Source organism: Carettochelys insculpta, chromosome 2 (assembly GCF_033958435.1).
Source record: "Carettochelys insculpta isolate YL-2023 chromosome 2, ASM3395843v1, whole genome shotgun sequence".
NCBI classification, from domain to species: domain Eukaryota; kingdom Metazoa; phylum Chordata; order Testudines; family Carettochelyidae; genus Carettochelys; species Carettochelys insculpta.
The window spans coordinates 161,803,395-161,821,744 of NC_134138.1; the positions used below are offsets into that span (position 1 = coordinate 161,803,395).

The window sequence follows — 18,350 nt, forward strand, 5'->3', positions numbered from 1 at the left end:
GAAACTGAGTAACCATCAAACGGAACGTAACATCTAGGAAGAGATTATTTTGCACTTATATTCCTGTTTAAACTATGGATAGATTAATTGAAACTACTCAGCATTGCAAAAGTAAAACATAGTTTGAAAAGCTGGAAGGTAAAAACTGTATTATTGTGCAGTACCAGAAATTCCTAAAGATACTCCTACTCTGACCCACATTCTAATTTTAGAAAAGGAGTCCCTAAGAGAACTGTTTAAGAATAATAATATTGAGGATGTAGAGTAAGATGTAATCAAGCATGGGGAAAAAAATCCAAATAATTAATAATCTAATGTGTCAAGAATATTTTGAAGTTTAACAACAGTTGTGGCACAACCTAACTGTATAATGGCTGTACCAACTGAACTCACCACATGTAATGTTGCAGGAATGTTATACAGTCCTGATTTCTCAGTGAAAATTTAACAAACAGAAAACTGAAATAAGTAATAATAGAAATTAAAATATACTATTGGGTATTACTCTTTTAATTACAGATGGAGTCAGCATAATGTCAAACATCTGAATGAAAGTTAACAAAACTGTGGGCAGTATTCTTTTTGAAAGCAAATATTCTTTTGTTTGAGGCATTCCTATTGTATTGTTTGTCATGCAGTTTACAAATTACTCGCAGTAGCAAATAATTCCATAAGAAGTAAAGAAAATCTGATTAGAAGTATTTATATATGTTTGATTATCTGAATAGTTGTCAAGTGAGTTAAATGTTGTCAAATAGCATCAAGCGTGATGACCAGGAAACATGCATAATTCTAGAACATCTGAAAGTAAATATAATATGGCTGCGATCGAAGAATCATTATTCCAGACCAACAACAAAATCCAGCTTTTATTTTTAAATAACTTGCCATTGTTCTTCATGCATTTTTCATCTAAAATATGAAGGCTGTGTCTACACTGGAGTTTTGTCGACAGAGCTCTGTATTTGCCTCAACGGTATTACCCCTCGAAAATTTGAGGCATAACACTGTCGACAGAGTACTGAACTCCGTGGAATTAGTTTGCAGAGCTGCCATTCCATTTTCTGTCACCAGAGGCCAGTGCAGTCTGGCAGTTCTCTGCTGACAGAGTGAGTTGTATAGTAACAGAGAAGGAGCTATGCTAGTCTATACACTATCAAAACAAAAAGCGGTCAAGTAGCACTTTAAAGACTAGCAAAATAGTTTATTAGGTGAGCTTTCATGGGACAGACCCACTTCTTCAGACCATAGCCAGACCAGAACAGACTCAATATTTAAGGCACAGAGAACCAAAAACAGTAATCAAGGAGGACAAATCAGAAAAAAAATGATCAAGGTGAGCAAATCAGAGAGTGGAGGGGTGGGGGAGGAAGGTCAAGAATTAGATTAAGCCAAGTACGCAGACGAGCCCCTGTAGTGACTCAAAGTTCACATCCCGGTTCAAACCATGCATTAATGTGCCGAATTTGAACCGAGCTGGCTTTTATATTCAAATTCGGCACATTAATGCTGGTTTGAACCGGGATGTGAACTTTGTCACTACAGGGGCTCGTCTGCGTACTTGGCTTAATCTAATTCTTGACCTTCCTCCCCCACCCCTCCACTCTCTGATTTGCTCACCTTGATTTTTTTTTTTCTAATTTGTCCTTCTTGATTACTGTTTTTGGTTCTGTGTGCCTTAAATATTGAGTCTGTTCTGGTATGGCTATGGTCTGAAGAAGTGGGTCTGTCCCACGAAAGCTCACCTAATAAATTATTTTGCTAGTCTTTGAAGAGCCCCTTGACTGCTTTTTGTTTTGAGAGTGAGTTGTGTGTAGCAGCAGTGTGTTGACAGACGTGCTGTGGATATTTGTCTGTCGACAGTAACGTCTGTTTACAGATGCTTCTAGTGTAGATGTAGCCTGACAGATGGGACGGCAATCCAGTTTGAGTGTATGATACAAAACGGGACAGCAATCCAGTTTCACAGTGTATGATACAAGTAGTTTAAAGAGAGACTGCAGAATGATGTCTCAAACAGTTTCAGAATCTATACAATTCAGAATTCCGTTAAATATAAATGTTCAACATTTAGTTAGTGGAGCAGTGGAAAAGAAAATTCCCTCAACTGGACATGATACTGCTGCAGTTCATATCAAATATGACAGTATAGAAAAATACCATCAAACAAACACATTCAGTTTCATATCTTACAAGATATTTTGTCATTGAAAATCCATTTCCAATGATGCTGATTAAAAATATTTTCAGAGGGAATTATGCTTATTGTATCTAGAGTAAAGGCACTAAAAGCAAATGTTAGTTTGAGAAACAAAAGCAATGCAAAATTTAATTTACAAACATATTTTCACACCTCATTTAAAAATGGTTGATATCAGAGACAAAAGCATATGAAAGAAGAAAAAAAGGAAAATGAATAGTAGTAAGATAATTAGAGGTGGTCAAAAATGCAGCTTTGATGGGGCATAGAAATTTCTCCTCTGTGTGCTTATTTCATAGTAGTTGTGATGTGTTGTCTTATTAGCAATCCTTTTATAGTGTGTGTTAATTTTTCTTCTTTTTTCCTCCTGTTTTTGAATTAGCTGCTTGATTATGTGATGACAACCTTACTATTTTCTGACAAAAATGTTGATAGCAACCTGATATCCTGGAACAGAGTTGTCTTGCTGCATGGTAAAGATTGCAACTTTTTCTAAATAAAGTTCATGAATCAAAAATAGACGTTCTTAATGGGAATGCTAATGAACTGATTTCACTTAACCTTAGTAGACCTACCAGGAGAAGTTGTAATAAATAGCGCGTTCTTCTCCTCTGGGTCTTTTATATAGGCATAAATATAAAATGTTAATGAAAGCTGCAAAATTACTTTGAAGGAGATCTAGATCCTTTGTTACTGAAATATAGAGTTGTAATGGGTTTGTTTTAAGTATAAAAATTAAATCTATGTAACTTTCAAAATTATAAGAAATTCTGTTAGAATAGGAAAAACACTTTGAATCAGAATCTTAACTTTTAAAAAAATATGGCCACTTTAAAACATTGATTTTTCTGACTTACTGGAAGCACTATTGTCCTAGCTGGTTACAAATAACACAGTTAAGTTAGTGTCCACCTATGAACTTCTTTGACAATGTTTGCGTATTCGCACTTCCCGGGCTAGTTAAGCATGTTTATATTTGTCTAGCCCTGGAAAATCTGAGCAGCCATCCTGGAGAGGATGGAAAGCCTGAAGGGAAAACCCATGAAGTGGTGTCATTTGTACACTGGGCAGTACACTCAAAGATGTTTTAGTGTACAGATTGCCAGAAGGAAGGAAGGACTGGCCCAAATGCAGGAATGTTTAGCATTTCTGTCTATACAGTGGAAAACAAATATGCTGAATTGGGTGCAGGAAGACAAGCATGTGCCATCTTAAGCCAGTAACCTGTATTACTTAAAACAAAAAATAAAAGCTGCATGGGCAGCCTCACTGCTGGGAATGCTTGCAGGCATTTTAGTGAGCATGTTGTCTGGATGTGCTCCAAGTAGTGTTAGATGGCATAATAATTAAATACATAGGCTGTGACCACACTTGGCCAAAACTTCGAAATGGCCACGCTAATGGTCAAATTGAAGAATACTAATGAGGGGCTGAATTGAATATTCAGTACCTCATTGGCATTTGCACGCTTCCCACCACGGCGCTTCAGAAGCACCGCTTTCTAACACGTGCAGCTCAGTGCAGCTACATGAGGGTCCTTTTCAAAAGGACCCTGCACATTTTGAAATCTTTCGTTCCCCTCAGCTGAGAGGAAAAAGGGGATTTCAAAATGTATGGGGTCCTTTTGAAAAGGACCCCTGTGTAGCCGTGCCAAGCCGCGCACGTTTGAAAGCAGCGCTTTTGAAGTGCCGCAGCCGGAAGCATGCAAATGCTAATAAGGAGCTGGATACTCAATTCAGCACCGCATTAGTATTCTTCGATTTGGCCATTAGCATGGCCCCATTTTGAAGTTTTGGCTAAGTGTGGCCACAGCCATACTCCCAGTGTATTATAATAATGGCTTCACAGTTGGTGGAGCTGCATTGGTGGCAATGCAGTTCTAATGTATTTTAAAAATAATGCTAATGCACAAGGAAAAATGCTGTTATTTGATGTGCTTACTGAAAGTTTAACCATCCATCTGTGTGCAGACTATGTTTAGAGGCAACCATATCAGTAACTGGTGACAATTTCCATTAAAATGTACAGTGTAGACAGCCTGCAATTCTAGCAATAATGAAATTTTGGGTACAGTGAATTGTCTGTATAACTGTTCAAAATAGGCAGCTATGGTAGTGTAGTATGTTATTGTAGAGTGTCAAGTCTAATTAGTGCTGATTTTGGAATTCAGTAGCTGAAAGAGATGTCAGGCCATATTATCTAGTATTTCTTCTTATACAAAGTATTATATGTGTGTGGTTTGAATATAGGTCCTCCAGGAACTGGTAAAACATCACTCTGCAAAGCATTGGCTCAGAAGCTGACCATTAGACTTTCATATAGGTAACTTTTGTTAATATTTTCCTTTTAAAATACAGTTTACTTTATTAAACATCTGTAACCACTATAGGTGGCTAAAGTCTGCTACCAAGGAGGGCAGGTTTTTTTCAGGCAGAGATTAGGAGCTGAGTGGTGTTCTTTATGTAGCATCCCTGGCCTGTTGAAGGGTAAATGCTTTGTTACATCTTGAACTGAAGATACTGGCCCCAATTTCACCAATACCTTCTACTTTCGACAGCTATTTGCACTTGTGTGTGCAAAACTACCAATTTAGAATGGTAGTGTATTATGCCTACTTTAGCGCACACAAACTTTTCCAGAAGGTGAAAAGCCAGACTGAATCAGGCCCAATATTTTGTTTGCATACAACATAGCCCACATATTTAATAGTCAATAAATCAGCTTTCACAGCTAGATGTATTTGTTTTTTGTGTTTGTCTTGTTGATCAACATGTCTTCTGTTACTCATCTTGTACATTCGGAGAAGTATACAATTTAATTTAACATTGGAAATCTTAGTAAACTAGGTAACCTACTTTTTATATTTATTATTCAGTTATAAATCATTACTCCACAGAAGGAAGCTTTGCTTACTAGTGTGTAATGGATTATGTACCCTTAAACTGAAATATTAACAAATATAATACTAGGGTCAGCCATACGTAGTTTAGCATTACTGATAACATGTAAAGAACTAATGAGTGTGGGCTTGATATTTTGTTACTTTGGACTGTAAAGCAGTTATCTGAAAATAAAAATGAGGTTACTGGCATAGTAATCTATAACTGAATTGTGCCTAAATAGGAGCCAGTGCCAAATCTTAGATTTCTTTGACACAAATATTTGTAGAAAGGATAGATAGCACTGGTATACTGGCAGAAAATTGAGATTGAAATTCAGTTTTAGTAAAATATAATTATTTTATTGTTATTAAATCAGATATTTGTTTTAGTAAGCGTAAAGCACTAATGTTGAATTCTGGCTCAATTATGCTATAATGCTACAGTTCACAACATTCTTTTTTTAAATATCTGGGATGTAAACAGTAGATAATGATTCCTGTACAATATAATTGACAAATTCTCCTTTATTTTAGGTACAGGTATGGACAGTTAATTGAGATAAACAGTCATAGCCTCTTCTCTAAGTGGTTTTCTGAGGTACGTGTTATCTAACTCAAATGATCTTAGCTTTGTGATGCAGATAAAATTTACTGTGATCTACAATAGGTATATCGGTTCTGGGAACCAGCTTGTATGTGGCTACAGTTAAAGTTGTAAATAATAAATTAAAGGTTTATATTTGTATTTTCTTTTCAGAGTGGCAAACTTGTAACCAAGATGTTCCAGAAAATTCAAGAGTTAATTGAGGATAAAGATGCTCTTGTATTTGTACTGATTGATGAGGTATGATTTCAATGACCGTAAGATGTACAGTTCCTTTAATTTATGGGAATGTAAACCAAAATAAAATTATTGCTTACATTTTTTAGAGAAAATGTTCTGTTGTGAGTAATGTTTAACTATTTAAGATATTTAACTGTGTGTAAGAGTGAGAGAGGATATTTAAATTGCATCACTACAGCAGAATGAGAAGAACATAGTTTGAATTCTCAGACAATAATTCCCAGCTTCAGATGAAAGGGAAATTGAAATTAAGACTTCTGTCTTGGGCTCTGCTTTGGGTGGCTGCTCCCTGTGCAGCTATACATATGCATATTATAGTGTTTTCTAAACTTTGAACCTAAGTTTTTTTTATTCTACCAGTAAGAGAATAATTTAATAATACAGCTCATGGCAGTTGTGGAATTCATAGGGTCTCTTAATCTTGTTTTACTGTTTAGTTTTAGCTCACTACCTAGATGATCTTTAGATAAGTATTGTTATACAGATAACTTGGTAAGAATTTGCACCATATTAGAACTTTATTAGAAATGACAGTTCTCAGGAGTGTTTGCTTATCTGTTCAATTTACTGATTATTCCAATATGCAGAATAATCACTTCCTAAAAAGTAATGTTTTCCCTGTGGAACTAAGGTAACGTAGACCAGGCTTAAGACAAAGCTAGGTTAAAGTAAGGTGCTGCGTATGTGTCCACACTTAAATTTGTCTCAGACTGATAAAAGTTCTCTACTACACCAACTTTGTAACACCACCTCTCCAGGCAGCATTCAGCCACGGCCAATGAATAGAAGTTGATGTAGCCTGACTGTAAAAGACCCTGTTATCTTGTTGATGTCTTCCAGCAGCCATTCCACAATGCCAGACACTGACTACTCTAGTCAAAATTATGAACTCTACTGCCAAAGGATCACGTAGACTGGAATACCACCCCTTTAAATCTTTATGAATATATAAACTACCTTTTCATGATTGTCCAGTCTGGTGAGAACACCTAGAAGCTCTCCACTGTGATGTGTGTAACCACCAGGCTAACCATGCTGACTGTATACTCCAAACCTACTCGTGCCTGGATTAGACAGGATATATGGATCCTCTTGGGTCTGAGGAGAAGACGACATGCGAACACAGCTATAGAACAGCAGTAGAAACGTGGACATCTATGAGCAGATTGCCCTGAGGATACGGGAGAAGGGATACAACAGGTCAGCAGCAGTGCCTCACAAAGGTGAAAGAACTGTCAGGCATATTGGAAGGCTATAGAGGCCAACAGTCAATCTGGTTCCAGTTCACAGATCTGAGGCTTTTATGGAAGGTTGCTCTTTGTACCTAGCAGAGAGACCCCCCGTCCCATCCCACACTACCACTCTGCAGACCACTGTGGCTATAGCTCAGGAATCTGAGTCATAGGTTCCAGGCATGAACAGTGGGGAGGAGGGGGTTTGGACTGGGGACATGAGATGGGGTGTCCCAACTGTGCTACCACACAGGACCTGTTTGAGATGCACCAGCAGGCCGCTTGATCCCAGCAGTTGAACACAGGCAAGCTGGATGCAGGGTTTTCTTGTACTAGGAGAAGTAGCAGTACAGCAAAGAGAGAGCACTTTGCTTTTCATCCTCCTGTGAAGTGATGTGGGAATATCATGCAGAGCAATTAGGTTATCTACACAGGGATGTGCCTTGAATCCTCCTGAGATCTTAATGTAATTTTCTTGGAGGTATTCAGCAGTCATCTCCGTAACGTTTCTAGAGACAGTGGACTTACTGCTTCCTCTGGGGAAGGATATTTCTCAACCTGCCCTATGCCAGCTGTAGATAATTTCAGCAGTCTGTGGTTCACAGTGTATCAGGCTTCAGGGCTCCTGCAGCTGCCATGGTTTTTGAGACTTTGTCACCCTTAAGAATAAGATATCAGCTAAGATCACTGTCACCTATGGAAAATAACGCCAATAGCGCTATTGCCCTATACTCAGTTTCATACAACAAAGCAATTGTCTCCTCATTTTCCTCACCATGGCTGGAACTGAGAGTGGCACCATACATGGGCATTCCAAAGCAGAAGTGTCAGTAAGCATGTTTTGTTTAAAACTTCAGGAGAGCAAGGGAAGGGAGTTCTGAATCTTAATTTTTCTGTTGTGACTACAACAATATCTGTGTGATTTTGTTGCTTTTGTGGCCTTGAGGACACCTGAGACAGATAAAGAGAAAAATGTGGAGGACTAGGGGAAGACCTGTTCAGTGAGATCCTGCAAGCCATTCCTGCATCAGACCATGAACAGACAGCTTGGCAGTTGAATATTACAGATTGAATGGAGCAGGAAAGAGCAGATGAGAGAATCCCAGCAGGATCCCTGAAGGAAGATGTACCAGGACATAATGAGGCTTCTCCAGCAGCGCACACAGATGCTGCAGACTATTGTGGACGTATAGGTTCAACAATTACGACCTTGCCTCCCTTTGCAGCTAATGGAGAATATTGGCAGCAAAACCCCAATGTTCCACGTGGTATCTGGAGCAACATCCCTGCCTCTACCGCTCTATGCTGGGGGTGATTAAGGATAACCACAGCTTCGCATATATTAATAGGTGAAAGCTAAAGTTGCTGTACACGTAGGTAAAATGGACACAAATGTTCTTTCCTCTTGAGTTCTTAACATTTTAATGCTTGCTTTCAAATTGAACAGAGGTTTCTTTGCACTGGTTTTGTTACTGAACAAAATTCTGTTTGGAAAATGAATTAAATTCATCTATCAGTTCCTAACATACCCTGCAGAGTGCCTAGAAGTTCAGAAAGCACCTACTTGTTACTGTATAGCTCAGGATCAGTGGCACAGTGTAAGCATCAAATGGACAGCAAACGCCATAAATTAATAGGTGTATTGGCAGTGTTTTATTCAGAGATATACATCAAGTACCACACAATTACTTATGGATTCCAAAATTAACAGGCCGTGGCCAATGTTCCCTTTAATTTTCTCCATCCATGAATAGATTATTTTTCATCCAAGTGCAGAATAAATTTACGTGCACTAAGATGTGTGAATGTGCACCACCAGCAGAAAGAAAAAGTCTAGCTGTGGGTGCTCTCCTAATCAGCTGGGTAGCTGAATCTCCTGAGTCTGTCCTGAGTGGCCACATAAGCACATAGCTTACAGAGAACACTGGATCCAGCAAAGTACTGTACACCAAAACATATTACTATGGCCCATTGCTAATGTGCCCTTTCAAAGCCTCCTTCCCTGTAGAGCTCTTACAATAGCACATGTGTCTGGCTGGTCAGACTGAGCAGATAGTTGCTCTGTCTCCAGCCTTTACTCCAATAACAACTTCAGCCCTTTGCTTCACAGCTATCATGCAGGACACAGCAGTTAGCTATAACCATTGGGATTTCTAACACCCCTTCAGAATGCCAAAAATACATTAAAATTTCATTCTGAACCTGCTGAATTGGTAGTTGACTCTTGCCTTGGTGCTATTGAGGTGGCCGTTGTACAGTTTCATGAGCCAGCAGAGTAAGAGGTGAGCTGGATCACCTGAGATCACTTGATATGTCAACATCACTGATTTAGTAATCCATTGGTCATGAAAGTAAGCCTCTGCTTGAGGTTTTCTGAATAGTCCTGAGTTCTTAAAGATGCATCTTCTCTGACCAGCTAACATTGATGTCAGTGAACCATCCCTGGTGATACACCATCATTTGCACAACCATGTGCCCTCCCTCACCCGTCCTCCTACCCCCAGAGCTCTCAACCACTGTAGGCAGGTAACCACAGAGCTTTGAGCCATGTGTGAGTGAGTGTTTGAATTCCAGCCACCCTACCTCCAAACACATGCAAACAGGGAACCCCAGAGCTCCTAGCCACTGCAGGTACTAGACCTCCCTCCCACTTTTGTCAGGGATATTTGAAGTTTACAGGCCTTTGTGAATTTTAGGTTATTGCCCATGATTTGTCCTTGATAAAATCTTAGCTTTAAGAAAGACCAAGGGCTTAATAGGGCTAAAACATACACTTGCGTGGGTGAGAATGTCTACCCTTTAAATTAGGGAGGTTGTTTATATCCTATGTACATTAAGTGCCTGAGAACATCAACTAACCACTAACTGAGTTACTCCATGATTGTTCATTAATGGGCATCTTGCTTAGAATAGTCTGTTACTGGCCATTTAGATAGCATACTTATCTAGACAGACTGCTGATCACTGATATCCTTCCTCAATCTTCTCAGCTTCTTTTCCCACATTCTACCCATACTTTCTTGTCCATCATCATCCTCCTGCACTGTTTCCCATCCACAAAGAAGATTTCAGAGAAACTACTCCCAGTGTGAGGATGGATTTCCAGCAATTTGAAGATGTATTGCCTGAATCATTTCACCTCCTTATTACAAAAGTGGTTTATACCAGCTCTCTGACTTTTTTTTCCGGCAGGTTGAAAGTCTCACAGCAGCCCGTAATGCTTTCCGGGCAGGCACAGAGCCTTCAGATGCTATTCGTGTGGTGAATGCTGTATTGACACAAATAGATCAAATTAAAAGGTAACATTTATGGTAGTCATATTACCACAGCAAAACATCACTAGGAAGCACCAAGTTGGGTGTTAATTTAAAAATATTGACTGTATGTAGCTAAGTGATGACATATTTCAATACCAGGCTTCTATGGAGTTCTCATTTAGAATCTTTATCCAAAAATCTTTGACTAATTAAATTGTGATGAATTTTAAACTCCTTGTGCCTACTGAGGAGAAGAGCAGTTACGATGGACTAGTGTGCACTTAGCTACATGAGTAAAGTATGGGTAGCAGCAATAGTTAATGCCTATGAAAGTTAAGAAATTAGAACAGATGACGGTGACAACTGCTGTTTTAATTGATAAAAGTGCTTTTTTTGCTCAGACTGTCATCGAGTCATATTTTTGGATCCATAGCAGTTTCTGGGCATGGATCTAAAAACAGCCAAAGCCAAGAATCCTTTTCTAATGTTTGGGAAGACAAAGAGAAGTTGACCTTCCTTGATTGATGTAGATGTTACCACACTCCCACGTGCCTTGTGTCAGCCATAGAGTGGATTATTGCAATGCAATCTCAAAGAGATTGCTTTTGGCACTTCTTGAAGGTCAGGTAGTACTGAATGTGTCTGCCTGCTTATTTAGCAGCCTGCCATGTATAGAAGATATTGCACTAGCACGCTTAGTACTGGATTGCAATTAGTTCCCAAGTTTGTTTTATGGTTTGGGCCTTGCTGTTGTAGAGAGTGATTCTTATTCACATGCAAATCCAATATCTGGGACACTGACAGTCCCTAGATGTATACATCTGGGCATATGGTCACCATGATTTGCTACTGAATTTTAGAGAGGGGGAGCCCTCTACCAAAGTGCTTCACTGTTCAACTCTGATCTTTAAGGTCAAGGAGCAAGGTCTATGTATACCAACAGGATTTTTCTCAAAGTTGCTTGAGCGGAAGGAGAGTCTCTTTCCTTTTGGTGAGGCCATTAACTTAAGCAACTCTGACATTTCCCATTTTGATTTGTTTTTCAATGTCACTTTATAGAGTTGAGTAAATTTGAAGGAATAAATGAATGGAAATGTGGAACATCTTGTGCCTTTTTTACTGTATGCTTGCGAAGTGAAATATTTCAATATTTTTACATGGGTTTAATAAAAATGGTAGTGTGAAATTTTAAAATACAAATTCTACATTTGTGGGGATATGTGAAAAGCTGAGTAATTATTTTAATATAGTGCCTGTTATAATCTTGTTACTGTCTTGTACTGTAAGGCACTTTAACACATGCTCAGCAGTGCTTAATTTCTTTAACGCTTCTTAAAAACTGAATTGCTTTGGCGACCATCTGCCTTAGTTAATGAGAGAGAAGGAAAAAATGTGCAATAGCTATTTGTTCACTCAGTAGCAGTGAAATAAGCAAAATTTAGTCTAGTGGGTTTTAGATTAATATTCTGAGAATTGTGTAAGGGTAGATACTTCTGTTCCATATTTCCTCAGCCCAGCTATGCTTGAAAAGTTCTGGCTAGTCTATGGAAGGAGCATGGTACATACAAGCAATTGTCTTCCTTACCTAACAAATTAAAAGCAAAATTAAAAAATTCTAAATATATTTTAAGAAATTCACTGAAAGTGGGAATTCTTTGTGGTAAAAATTGTAATGAAATTATTATATTCCAAATTTTAAAAAAAATTCATTATTCAGTGTGGCGACAAATTAAGGTAATTGTTATTGGACTAAAACAAGAATATATGCTAGACATAAATGCAGATTAAAATATTTGACTTTGTTTTCAAGTGAAATTTATATTTATGAAAATAGGCTTGATTTGATAATACTGGAAACTACACTCCTGTTGCCCAAGCACAAGATTATGTGGGTAACTCTATTGCAAACTTTACCCCACCTAACCATACCTCAGCGCTGTTTTGGAAGGGGCTCTTTTCCAGGCTAACATAGGCTGTGTATAGACTACGAGGAACTGTCGGCAACAGATACAGAAATTACACACTGTAATTTGTGCATCTTTTGCTTACAGTTCTGTTGGGAGAGGCTTTTCTGACATCTGGCCCATCCCCACGGGGCCAAATGTCAGAAAATCCCCCCTTTATTGAGCTATCTCTCCTTCTGAGAGATCTGTAGTCTGGATGCATGCTATTTTGACAAAACTTCGGTTGATAGAAGTCTGCAGTCTAGACACAGCCATATAGTTGAATCTTCATGGAATCTCTAGGGAAGTTGCTGACAGAGGTGGTTGTGTGTGGAATATATTCACTATAAATTGAGATCTCCAAATTGTTTCACTTAGCATTTATCCAAGGGCAACAACTTGGCCACTTCTGATCTGGACCAACTCAACAATCAGTTTGCCTCGCACTTGAAGGATGTTTATGTATAAATGATAGAAATAATGTCTTTTTTTTTGTGTGTGTGTTTTAAAGGTATCCCAATGTTGTAATTTTGACTACTTCAAATATTACAGAGAAAATTGATATGGCCTTTGTAGACAGAGCTGATATAAAGCAATATATTGGACCTCCATCTGCTGCAGCAGTATTCAGAATATATGCTTCGTGCTTGGAAGAACTGATGAAGGTAAAATTTTGCATGTAAGATTCTTAATTTAGATGGCCTGGTTAGTAAATGAAATTATAAGTGGTTTTGTGCAGAACTGCATAGATGCTAATGATGATAGTACACAAATGTTGTTATTTCTCCTTCTCGAGACAGCCTTTACTGAGCCACTCTGTAGTCCACACAGCCACAACTTTCTAAAGCAGCACCTATGGTCAGGGAGTACATGCAGACCTAGTGCACTGACCACAGATGTAAATGGCTCCGTTGGCCCACATAATAGTTCGTCAGTCTCTCTCTGCCAGCCAGTGTAATAAATGAACTGACACATGTGCCTCTTTTCTGATTCTCTGCTGCTGCTGAAAACTGTAAGCCATTGTAAATCTTTTAAAAATAAGGGTTGAGGTAGTATTAGTAATGGAACGTCACTTGAATTCTCCTCTTATTAGTGTAAAGCACACAGTATTTGTCAATAAAATCAGCAGTTATTCTGGAAAAAATGTGGAGCAGAACTGTTGAGTAAGCAGTTGCCCGTTTCTTAGTCTCATTTCAGAACAGAACTGCAGTTGCTCCTTCAAATATCATTTTTCTTTTTATTAGCGTCAGATAATATATCCTCGACAGCAGCTGCTCACACTCCGAGAGTTAGAAATGATTGGTTATGTAGAAAATAATGTGTCAAGGCTGAGTCTTGTATTAAAAGAAATTGCAAGGTAAGATTCTAAGATTCATTGATTCATCCATTTTATGTATGAAGAGAGCGTCTCTGATCAAGTGTGTGTGTATGTGGGTGTAGGAGTGTGTAAGTAATTTGTGGAACTGTGTTCAAAGGAGCTGCATAGACTGGTTGGATCTCTATAATCTGGCCTTCCCTTGTCCAGCAGTATTGTGGTACAGCTTCCGTGGGTGCTTTGGGGCTTGAACACTCATGTGGAAAAGCTGGGGGCTCTGCACCCAGTAACTCCTTTCTCACACTTCCAGAGCTTCCAGAGTACTGCGAATAGCTGATTTGTGGTGTTCAAGCTCAGGAAGTGGGAGAGAGGAGTAGGGACAGAGACACTTAAGGAAAGAGGCAGAGTAGCTGTGGATCCACAGCTGAAGGCCTTAGCTGGTGGCCAAGAGCATGGTCATGAGTTGAGGGGCTCTGTCTTGGGTCTGTGCTCTTGTGGCACTCTATAGTCACCCTGCCCCTTCCACCAAGCACACCTCCCCATTCCTGCTCCATCAGAGCTGACCCCACAGCCCGTAGCAGCAGAGGGGCCTGCACTGACCTCTTTTGGTCTGGCAAATTCCCTGGTCTTCAATCAGTCAGGTGCCGAGGGTGCCAGACCAGGTAGGTTCAACCTGTATTACCAACAGCTAGAGTTCTGAAATTTCCCATTTTCTTAATTGTTGTTGAACATTCTCTACAATTTGGTCAATTGTAAAATTTTTCTGTGTTCACCAGTGAATATAGGAATTTTTTTTGCAACCACCGTTGCTACCATCCTCCCAGATCTAAAAATTTTCATGGTTATGCATCCCTACCTCCTGCTTTGCCTTTTGAAGTCTCCATCAAAATCTTCCCTGGGCTAGTGAGGTGCCTGAGGCTGTGGTAGTCACAATTCAGAATGAATAGCTCTGGCTTTCATCCTGAGGATGAGGATGCTGAGAGAGATTGAAGTAGCTCACAAGGAAATGACCTTTGGAAAGCACAAGCTAAGAACTGGGGAGAAGGATTGTATGTTATGGGTTGTTTTGTTGTGTGTTGATTTTTGTTAAGAGGACCAATGGGACAGATTTCACCACACTGTGAAAATAAGTGGAGTAATAAAAAGTGGATTACTATTATTTTCACACTAAGCAATTATTTTCTGGTTTTTTTGAGGGTCTTAATAGAGCTCTCATATCCCAAACAAAATATCAGAACAGTAAAATAGTTTGAAAGTGTGCCACAGAAGGGTGAGGAGTTTTTCCTTAAAACAGTCTATCCAGAGTATAACAAACAGTGAAATAGTGTACTATGATATTCAGAGTGCAGTAGACTGGTCTGTGTTATTTGCACTTTCCTTCCATAAAGTGATAGGCACAGTAATGAAAATTACCATTAACAGTGTTAGCTTCATACTCACTTGACTGTAATACAGCATTTTTAATACTGCCTATATAAATGTGCATATATAAACACACGTTTGTCAAAATGAATTCAGTACCCATGAAAATTTAAAATATTTGGTGGGGTTTTTACAGACCTCACAAATGACAAATGAAAGAAGGATTTGTATTTTTCTGCTCTCAGTGTTACCTAGTGCCAGTTGGCAATAATTTGAATTTCTCTGTCGAGAGATTCTGGGCAGAACCACATAAAGCAAACTTCTTAACTCCTGGAAGGGAGATCTAGCAAATTAATAGTATGCAAATTTGTGTCTCGTAGCAAAAGCGAAGGACTTAGTGGCCGTGTCCTCAGGAAACTTCCTTTTCTAGCACATGCACTTTACATTCAAGTAAGTTTATTTTATTTTGCTTTTTATTTGGGTGTGTTGGGAAGCTGTTTGGGTGGAAGCTCCAGGGTGGGCCTATATAAAAGTCTCAATTTGAATTACATTGCGTCTTTTCCTGTAAGAACTGTAATTACTTTGTGCATTTTCGTCATTTAAAGAAAATAAATGTTTGCATATTATGTAGTTGCAAAGCAGAGATTGCTGTGGCCAGTAATTTGTATATCATGACAAGGCATCAATATTCCTTCTTTGTAACTTAATTTCCTTTAGTTAGTTGGTAAGTTTTTGGGTGTGGTATGTTACATTTTCATTCAGTAATATCGTTTTTTGGATTTTGGTAAAATGTGAATCTATGGTGATGTTGAATAACCCCCAAGAATTTGCTCAGGTTGTTCTAGATTCCCCTGTACCAATCACAGATTCCTAGAATTGGAAGGGACCTCAAGGGGTCATCAAATCTAGTTCCCTGTCCTCACAGCAGGACCAAGCACCACCTAGATGATCCCTGCTAGATATTTATTTAACCTGTTCTTAAGTATCTGCAATGACGACGATTCTACATCTACCCTACACAATTTAGTCCAGTGATTAACCACCCTGACAGTTAGGACATTTTTCCTAACGTACGACCGAAACCTCCCTTGATGTAATTTAAGCCCATTGCTTCTTGTCCTATCATCAGAAGCTAAGAAGAATAATTTTTCTCCCTTCTCCTAGTAACACCCTTTTAGGTACTTGAAAGCTACTATCATGTCCCCTATCACTCATCTCTTTCCCAAACTAAACAAACCCAATTCTTTTAATCTTCTCTCATAGGTTGTATATTCTAGACCTGCAATCATTTTAGTTGCTCTTCTCTGGACCCTCTCCAATTTTTCCACATCTTTCCTAAAATAATATGCCCAGAACTGGACATTTGCCCACATCAATGCTGTGTAGAGCAGAAGAATTACTTCTCATTTCTTGCTCACAACACTCCTGTTAATACATGCCAGAATCATGGTGTGTTTTGTTTTGGCTTTTTTTTTGGGCAACAGTGTGGCACTGGTGACTCATACATAGCTTGTGGTCCATTTTGACCCCTAGATCCCTTTCTGCAGATTTCCTTCCTACGGAGCCACATCCCATTTTGTACATGTGAAACTGATTGTTCCTCTCTTTGCATTTGTCCTTACTGAACTTCATCCTATTTTTCTCAGACCATTTTTCCAGTTAGTTCAGATTATTTTGAATTCCTACGCTATGCTTCAAAGGCCTTGCAACTCTTCTCAGCTTGGTGTCATCTGCAAACTTGATAAGTGTACTCTGTGCCATTGTCTGAATCACTGATAAAAATATTCAACAGAGTTCGTATCAAAATAGTTTTCAGTGGTTCTCAAATTGTGGGCAGGGATCCTAAAGTGGGCTACAACCTAATTTTAATGGGCTCACCAGGGCCAGCATTAGATTTGCTGGGACCCAGGGCTGATGCTTGAACCCTAGCACTAGCCCCACTGAGGGTGGCAGGGTTCAAGCTGGGGCCCCCTCCATCTTACCCAGGTAAGTAGGGTTTGGGCTGCAACCCCTCTTTTGCCCCCGATGGGTGGTAGGCTCAGTTTCCATCTCCCTCCTGGGGTCATGTAGTAACTGTGTTTTCAGAAGGAGATCATGGTGTATTAAAGTTTGAGAATCCCTGCTCTATGCTAATTGGTGCAGAACCCCCATCGCTGTTGTATAGTACTTTTGAAAATTCTAACAAACATGGAGCTAATTCTCTTTCTCCTTAAATGTTTGTCTGTACAACATTATGCTACCTACTGTTCTTTGTCAGATGTCTCAATGATTTTTTTCTTTATTTATTTCCAGTGTCCTAATGTTACAATGGCAGCATTTCTTCAGGCTCTTTCACTTGTAGTGGACAAACAATTTGAAGAAAGAAAGGAACTTGCAGACTGCTTTTGACATTCTAGTTACTGTTCCACAACTGTCTAGTCTCTGATGTTTCTTCTTACCATTGAAAATCACATTCTTCATCACAGCTCACATACCTTTTGTTCCGTGCATAAAGCTTGACTGAATTGTGGGTAAGAAGCTTGGGTGATCTAGTATTTGTTTAAAAATGTGATTCAAAAAAATCAAGAATGTTTACAGTGCACCTGTTCAAAAGCTTCATTTAAAACTTTCAAGTCATGGATACACTTTAGAATTGTTTAATTTCTGAATGCCCTTTTTACATCTTTTTGTAATTATTAAAGATATTTGTCACAATTCTGCTCTTTATTTCATGACCACAGAAACTTTATGTATCTGTACTGAGCATTTATTCTAAGATCAATTAGGGCAAGTCTTCGTGTTCTCTTTTAGATTATTAGTCTTTATTGGTACAAGGAAGTACATTATTTGCCAAACACCACCTTTTGTATTACTTATTTAGTTAAGTGTGTAAACGTGGAAAGAATTTTTTTTATATGTGTATTACAAAATTTATGGGAAAGACATTTTATTGCACAAAAGCTTTAAAAAAAACTGACCCTTTTAGAAAGTGAAACAATCTAAGAATTCTGTTTACTTATTAGCTACATGTAATCTTTCAAATTAGTTTATGGAGAAAAAATTCTCAGTTCATTTTATGTATTTGTCAACACTTTAATTGACATCAGCTGAAATAATAAAATTTGTTTGCAATTTTCACATAACAAGTGGAAGAGTAACACTTAAATGTAGTCGTAATTACTAACATTGGCACAGGGGAACAAGTGTAGCTGCAGCACCCAGAAAATATCTTCCACTTTTTAAATTAACTAGATTTTAAGGTCATATTACTACTTCATAACTACTGTTACCTCAATATGGTTTGTTAATGACTGTATGTTTTCAGGTTTTTTTATAT

The 18,350-nt window shown here is 38.6% G+C and overlaps 1 protein-coding gene across 1 annotated transcript in view; it reads left to right on the top strand.

Annotated features, from left to right (window-relative positions):
• TRIP13 (thyroid hormone receptor interactor 13) overlaps positions 1 to 17,910 on the top strand; it is a 34,827-nt gene extending 16,917 nt beyond the window's left edge. The window contains exons 6-14 of the mRNA XM_074985994.1: positions 2,583 to 2,673; positions 4,450 to 4,522; positions 5,616 to 5,679; positions 5,839 to 5,925; positions 10,350 to 10,456; positions 12,869 to 13,022; positions 13,602 to 13,714; positions 15,415 to 15,484; positions 17,327 to 17,910. Of these exons, the coding sequence (XP_074842095.1) occupies positions 2,583 to 2,673; positions 4,450 to 4,522; positions 5,616 to 5,679; positions 5,839 to 5,925; positions 10,350 to 10,456; positions 12,869 to 13,022; positions 13,602 to 13,714; positions 15,415 to 15,484; positions 17,327 to 17,422 (855 nt within the window). The 3' untranslated portion in view covers positions 17,423 to 17,910. The remainder of the gene's footprint in view (positions 1 to 2,582; positions 2,674 to 4,449; positions 4,523 to 5,615; positions 5,680 to 5,838; positions 5,926 to 10,349; positions 10,457 to 12,868; positions 13,023 to 13,601; positions 13,715 to 15,414; positions 15,485 to 17,326) is intronic.
• The last annotated feature ends 440 nt before the right edge of the window (positions 17,911 to 18,350 follow it).